We start from the raw sequence: 7,872 nt of genomic DNA, 5'->3' as shown, positions 1-7,872 counted from the left end.
GGAATAAAATAAAAAATAGCAATAATCGTAACTAGAATTAGATTTATTACATAATTAGACTGTAATCTGTATAAAAATACGATTATTTTTATACTTTTTAGTGCATATAATTTCTATTGTTTTGAAATAGTGTTTCTGAAGTCGGTTGTTTTTTTGGTTTTCAGTGAATCTGAAGTACACTAAATAATAAATTGCCTAAATATGTGTAGATCTACTAAATTTTGCAATGCAGCAATGAACGTAAGCGCATTGCAATTTGGTTACAGATAGAAATTCTGCCACAGATGGCACCCTTACTTTAAGTCGTTAAGGAGTTCCATTGATCATCATATTCGACTACGACAATTACTGAACTGGATCTGAACCAAACTGCAATGGGTCCACCCGGGAAGCACCAGCTTTGAAACAAAAAAGAATCATCTAAATCGGTTCACCCAGTCTAAAGTTCTGAGGTAACAAACATAAAATAAATTATTACTGAGAACCTTCTCGTTTTTTGAAGTCGGTTGAAAAGACTTTCATTTCTAAAAAACAAGAGATATGCAAACTATTTCTTTGTTTTAATATAATCAATATTGTAGCTAAAGAGTTTGGACATAATTTTCACAATTTATTCAAGACCTCACGTACCTATACATATAAACACGGAGACTTACTTTCACATTGTGCACAAATAAATTATTAATAAAATCAAATATTTTTATTGAAAATACTATATAAATCTTCGTCTTGCCATAAATACTAAAACCTTTGTTTTTGTATTTACGGCACTATGGTTTACTTTTAAAACAATTTTTTTATTGCAAATAACATTTATTATTTTTACAGTGTGTTAGTTTAATACGTAAACATAAAACAATTTAAAATATAAAAAGCTCATTCGAAGTTGTCTCCATTGCCTGCAATACATCCTGCAATAATCATTGAAACGTCGAGGCCAGTTATCAATAGAAGCACGCACTCTTTCCATGGGAAAATTCTTCACTGCCAATCGTACGGATTGTTTTAGGGTCTCCAAATTATCATGGCGTTTATAGCAAGCCGTACTCCCTAAAACTGACCATAAATCATAATCCAGTGGATTAAGATCGAGACTAGACGACGGCCAGTCTTTAGCTCTGATGAAGTCCGAAATGTTCGTTTCCAACCAAGACAGCGTAGACCGAGCTTTATGACCCGGCGCTGAGTCTTGCTGAAAGTACCATTCTTGGTTATTGAACATGGTGTTGCTATGAGGCTACACTATCTTCTCAAGAATGGTATCTTGAAACACTTATGCCAATGTTCAATACCTTTTTCACAAAAGTATGGCTCAGTCACTCCTTCATAGCTATCAATGAAGTCGGATAGTGCCCACGTTGCACTCTGTCGACTAATTGGGAAGGGAATTTGGCTTGAAAAAAACTGTAAATCGAAGTGCGTTCTGGATATTTTTCTATAGAGAAAATTGTATTGTATCGTGTACATTGTAAAATGAAAGAGTGGATCCTAAAATCTATATTTATTTCAGTATCTGAATGTTATTATTTACCTATCAAAAATTAATTCCAAAAGTGGCAAAAACGGGATAACCTGCCCTTAAGTTGGGAGTAACTGATAGCTGAACAAGCCTACAAACTATACTGGATGCCTGCTGCACCCCCCGGCTACTTATCATACCGCCCCGGTGCCTCTGTTCTCGAACGCAGCTTGGAATATCGTATTTGGTTCGGACGCAGTTCGCGAGCGTTCACACAAATAATACTATGACTACTTCGGTCAGTCAATAATTTTGCTCCGGAACGGAGATTAACTTTATTTAAGTTAATCTTAAACCAAAAAAAACAAATATGTGATAATATTTTATTCAATAAGTATAAAAAATACAGAATATCTCGCATTTGATATTATTTCGATTATTATTCACAAATATCTGAAAAGACAATCACTCAAACGATTGACATAATGTGATAACTTTATAAGTTGAAAATAATATTTTTAACCACCTTACAATAACACAAGTGGTCAAAAATACAAGTCGAAAATACAGAAACAGTATTTGTACAGTTCAATATCAGTTTAACATAATATAAACAACATTTAGAGACTATGCTAAGCTGTGATTATAGTGTGATTATGTGACTTATTAGATAACTCATAATACTACACTTAAGAAGTTACTTATGGGATTTTTTTTACTATAAGGGACGAGACGAGCAGGATGTTTAGCTGATAGTAATTGATACGCACTGCCCATTACAATGCAGTGCCGCTCAGGATTCTTGAAAAACACAAAAAATTCTCACTTAAGTGATAATCATCTTGAGACATAAGATATAAAGTCTCATTTACCCAGTAATTTCACTAGTAATGGCGCCCTTCACACCGAAGCAAAACTCGCTGTCAGGTGATTTATATTTACGCAAATATTGGCTATTAGTACCATCCTATTTAGATTTCTATAATCACAAGTTTTGCACTGTTTGGAGTTGCTAGCTTTATCATGTAATAACTATTAAATAGTTCCAGCACATAATATAAGGTGACTGCAGTGTTAAGAAGTTTGTCTGTTTCTAAATACAAAAATCACTTGTAACAGCAACAAATATTAGGAACAACCTCGTTAATTAACAAATCCTTGCAAATCAAAATTAATACTGCTGTTCGAGATAGATTGCGCAGAATCAATATCGGCACTATGAATGTCTACATTGTTTGCCTATAGATGACGCTAGTACCAGAATGTATGTACTTAACACGCGACTTAAGTATTTGTTTAGATATTGTGACTATATTTAATATTGTTTTTGTTTATAAGGCTAGCAACTTGTAATAATAAGCTGGAAGCTAGAAACTAGAATAGTTCTATTGTTATTGATGTTAGTATATATTATAATTATAGATCAAGTGTATATGTGAAGTTTCATATAACAATCAAATAAGTCATTCTAGAAAAAGTTCAAACTGAGCTATCATTTAACAACTGCAAACCTCGAGACTTTACATAACGTCTATAAAAATATATAATATGCCAGACAATACTCAAAACGTAATGAATCAGTATGACAACCGCAAGGAAATTAAAAAAATTGTAAGTGCTACTATGCTAAAAAATTATTTTCTTAACGACTCAAATAAAAATAAATAAAACCAAATTATGACACCCAAACAGGGTATTCATAATACTGCTTTGTAAAATTATAGTAATTACTCCAAATGTTATATTTAACTAATGTATTCATGGAATTACAATAAATTGAAATTGGAAAGCTAATGTCCCTAGCTAAGCTAATAATAAGCAACTTTAATATATCTTATATCTTTAAACGAGCAATTCTTGTATATATATATATATATAATCTGAATCTCGGAAACGGCTCCAACGATTTTCATAAAATTAAGTATGCAGGGGATTTCGGGGGTGATAAATCGATCTAGCTAGGTTTCAATTTAAAAAAAATGGTTTTATCCATGTTTGAATGAGAAACAGCTACAAAACATTAGAATACAAAGGTAAATTTCACCACTATATACAAGACTATTATAGCTCAGATGGGACATTGGGTGATCCGGAAAGCAGAAGACCCTGGTTCGAATCCAGATGTCCTATTAGTTTTTTTTTTGTTCAAGTTTTGTACATTCTTAAAAATGGCAAGGCTCGGTCGTCCGGATATTAACTAATAAATAGCAGTAAAATTTTTAAAACTGTGTATAACTTATATTTATATCTTAAATAATATCGGACAGAATTAATTACTTCGGACGGATTTGACACATCATCAGATTGCAATAATTAAAAACACATTAGAATAATAGAGTTAACAATATTCATAATTAATGTTCCAATGCATTATGTAGTATCATATATTATTTTGTGGTATTACTTACTCTTGACTATCATCAAAGATATAAGATTGTCATCATAAATATTTTATAATAAACTATACAGCTAGTTATTGGGCAGCAGCAATCTTGTATGCCACAATGTCATCAATTCTAATGTCTAACTGATTAAACACTAACAATATTTTTTGTTATATTATTATTTTTATGTTTGATTCTTATTTTGCAAATCTCTAATCTTAATTACATAATTTCTTATTAAAAATTCACATAAGTTGTACATATACAATTATTATTTACAATTTTGTCACCAATTTGCATAAAATGCAGTCACAATTGCAGAGATTACCATGACCATGCATGATTTTATAGATATGGAACTATTGCACTCATCTGATGTGCAGTAACACTCTTCCCAATATACTCCATTCTCACTGACTCCCCAGTTGCAAACTCCTGTCACTCCAGTTTCAGCAACAGACGCACAACGCCTTATCACTTGCCGCCATCTACCATCCCCTGAAACATTCAAATTTCTTCGTCACAATTCCTCATTGTTTAGCTGAACCTTTCATCTTTTATAATATTATAACATATATTTTTATTCTTGTATTTTCAAACTCAACTCAAACATTACTAATACATGTAGGTAATAAATAACACTTTTTAAGAAGATGAACTATTTAAAAAAATATAGCTTTAAATTTAACAACAATAGCAAGGTTCTCAATGATAGGAACATTTAGCACCCACAAGTGACACCCGTTTTCGAGCATTACATATGGAGCAGCCATCACATCCCTGAAACATAATATAATTATAGGGAAGCTAAAAATCCATTCTTAAAAGGTCACCACAAGCATGATAAGCCTGTGAAAATAATAACGTAAAATTTTCATAAAATACCTCTACATACAGCTTTGTAGTTTTTATTTGATATAAGCTTTGAACTTGTTGAGAGACGTTTTCAATACATTATAAGGAAGGTTTATATAAATTGAAGTCTATAAAATAATGATCTATCTATTTTACTTAGCCTAAGAGTGGGCATTAAGGCCTCTAAATCTATAGAGCATACTTAGACTTAGTTATTTGACAGCTGAAATTATGCTTAGCACAAGCTAAGACAGCCCAATGCATAATTATTAACCTTTCCAGATCAGCGTTCTCCGCCGCTCAATGTACACCTTAGATCCGCAAGTGTTCGGCGCTCGCGCAGCGTTTTCCCCCGTGCGTATTATTTTATGTGTAGTTATAAAATGCTTATATTTAGGGTGATTTGAGTGACTGTCACTGAAGGCTATTGAAACAAGCTATAAGACCATGTATAAATTATTCATATTGTGTTTCTATTTTATTTCACACAGACTTTTCATTCGACAATAAGTGTAAAAATAGGTATATTTTAAAATAAATGTTGATTTTTCAATGTTAATTACTTGTTTTATTTATTTCCTTTTATGTTTTTGTAATGAACATTATATGTTCATTATAAAATAAACACAAAGAACAATCTTCGTGCAAAGTCTTGATAACAAACGCTCGCTGCGCCGCCCAGGAACAAGTGAACACAAAAATGCTACGTCCATAAAGCTATGACGTTGAATATTGGCCTTGAATCATAACAGATCGTAATGTGTATCAGACTTCACTCGTTCATAATTGCGTAGGCAAATAAGCCATCTTGTACACCTAATAAGGGTGAAAACTGGGTGAGGTAAAAGAGTGCCTTGGGGCACTGCTGCTCTCTCTGTTTTTTGAATTTCCAGTGCCTGCGGGCACATCCCATGTGGAAAGGTTAAAGTTTGCAGTTCATCACACTCAGTCTATAGATCTCAGGCTCAGAGTTTGTATTTGATTCAGGTACTTTATGTCATTACAATGTTCTTTAAAATGTAATAATACATATATGGACATATACCAATTACTATAATGGAAAGATTAATTTTATTATTTTAACTACACAGGTAGAAACCTCTATTCTAACCAGTGTACACAAACTATGTACAACTTCTCAAAGGATGGCAATGTTCTTTCAAACCTTTGGTCTGGTTCCACAGTATTGGCAGCTATGATTACAAACCAACCATCAAGTGAATTAAAACTTTTTAGTACTGCTGTTCCATGAGCAATATTATTTAGGGTTAAATATCTAAGGGTTTTAATAACTAAGTACAGCAGGTCAAGAAATTAACCTACAAAATACTTCAAGAATAAACTTACAAATGAATCCCTTTGACCCTTGTTGTGTTAGTTTCATACAAAAGGAGCCAGGCATGTTAGATTCGTCACTGTTACATTCCACAGCTATGTGACTCTCTGTATCAAATTTATTGTAAGCACCGCATGTATCTTCAGCCAGATTTTCAGATGATGCACATTGATAACACCTTATACTTAAAACTGAAATAAAAATAAAGTAAAATTAATTGTTAAATTAATAATTGCAAATGCTATGTTAATTTTTTTATTTTCTATTTGCTTTCATTACACACCTACTGGTATTAAACACACGGTAAACATGAATATAATAGGACTATTCATTTTTAATTGAAGTGAAGGGTAATATTTGCGTAAAAACACTCAAAAACATAAACTGAAATTTGAGAATAATATTCAAATTTCAAAAGCACAACAGTAAACACCTAACAGCAACCAGCGCTATTGTTCTTTGGCTATTGTAAACGGATTACGGATGTCATTTTGACAGGCGACAGCCCGGCAAGCCCAAACACAGACTAGATAAATTAAGCAAAATTGTGCTAGTGCAGTCATTTGACATAAGTTTGAAATTATTTCTTTTATTTTATATTACATACTTAATATTTTAAATATATTATTAATAAAACAAATCTTATAACTATATTTACAATACTACGACTACATAAAATTAAAACTATCATTACATGGAAGCGTATCAAGAATACTGGCAGCATTACCGCGTTGGATAGCAAGGCTGATCCGTTGACCGAAATAGCTGCCAGCGCTTGGGTTTCCAGTAGCCTTATTGAGGCGCGAAGATAGTATTTTGGACATTCTCCGCGCCTCTGGGCCCCACGGGCCAAGTGTCTCGACACCATACCAACATAATTGCGACGCTTGCTGTCTTCGGCAGTCGACGCAGCAACCCCAGCACCAACTGATGTAACTTGGCCATGAGAAGGAGCCAGAGTGTCGACGCAAGTAGCTTTCCACACCAGCGCCCTTTATTTGAAATAGTATTTAATTACAGACTACATTATGGCGATTGGCGACGAAGTATAACCCGGGTAAGTTAGAAAGCGAGCAGTTGCATAAAACGTAGTGGATTGCGGCCATCTCCGTTTTTTACAAGATTATAGCCGTCATCTGTAAATCTATCAATGACTGCATGTTACATACAATCGAGCAAATCGCAATTTTCGACTTTCGATAGGCTGTACAAAAGTTTTCTGTCTATACCTCGTTGAGTAAAAGAAAAATTCAGTGAAATGGCGGGTATAAAAGCGGAGGAGCTTATTGAAACTGTCCGAATGTTTCCATGATCAGGCACAAGAGCAATATAGAAACTCGGAGTACAAGGACATTATGTGGAAAAAAGTTGCGAAGAAACTAAATGTAGAAGGTAAAAACATTTGTATATTTATTGTTAAGTTGTTGTGTTTTAAACTAAGCTATTAAAATCTTGTCATAATAACAATATTTAAATCCACTTCCACTTCTAGGGAAGGGGTTTCCTGTTGGAATTGTGAATTAAAATAAATTAATTAATTAATTCCGAAAATATTCAAGGGATTTATTCGTTAGGAATATACCGGGTGTTTCAAAAGTCAGTTTACCGAGTTAAAATATAAAAATGTTAACAATGACCTTCACAGTTGATTTTATCATTGCTCAAAAACAGGTTGTGCAACATTAGTTACGAAAGCATTGTGTTTAATAAATCAGTTTACCTCAATTAGTTTGGTAAACTGACCTTTGAAACACCCGGTATTTATTCTTATCTATAGTAATTGACGAACGTAAGTGAGTCTATGATTAGAGAGTAGACTCGATCTGCATTTGGATTTT

The 7,872-nt window shown here is 33.0% G+C and overlaps 1 protein-coding gene across 1 annotated transcript; it reads right to left on the bottom strand.

The window, feature by feature from the left end:
* Positions 1-1,828: 1,828 nt before the first annotated feature.
* On the bottom strand, positions 1,829-6,489 carry LOC126966027 (uncharacterized). The gene is made up of 3 exons (XM_050809903.1): positions 6,318-6,489; positions 6,046-6,225; positions 1,829-4,341 (listed from the first exon to the last, which is right to left on the bottom strand). The coding sequence occupies exons 1-3, from the start codon at positions 6,364-6,366 to the stop codon at positions 4,130-4,132; spliced, it is 441 nt and encodes a 146-aa protein (XP_050665860.1). The 5' UTR covers positions 6,367-6,489; the 3' UTR covers positions 1,829-4,129.
* Between the last annotated feature and the right edge of the window lie 1,383 nt (positions 6,490-7,872).

The sequence above is a fragment of the Leptidea sinapis genome, chromosome 9, assembly GCF_905404315.1.
Source record: "Leptidea sinapis chromosome 9, ilLepSina1.1, whole genome shotgun sequence".
In the NCBI taxonomy this organism is placed as follows: domain Eukaryota; kingdom Metazoa; phylum Arthropoda; class Insecta; order Lepidoptera; family Pieridae; genus Leptidea; species Leptidea sinapis.
This window is presented reverse-complemented; position numbering and strand designations above follow the sequence as displayed.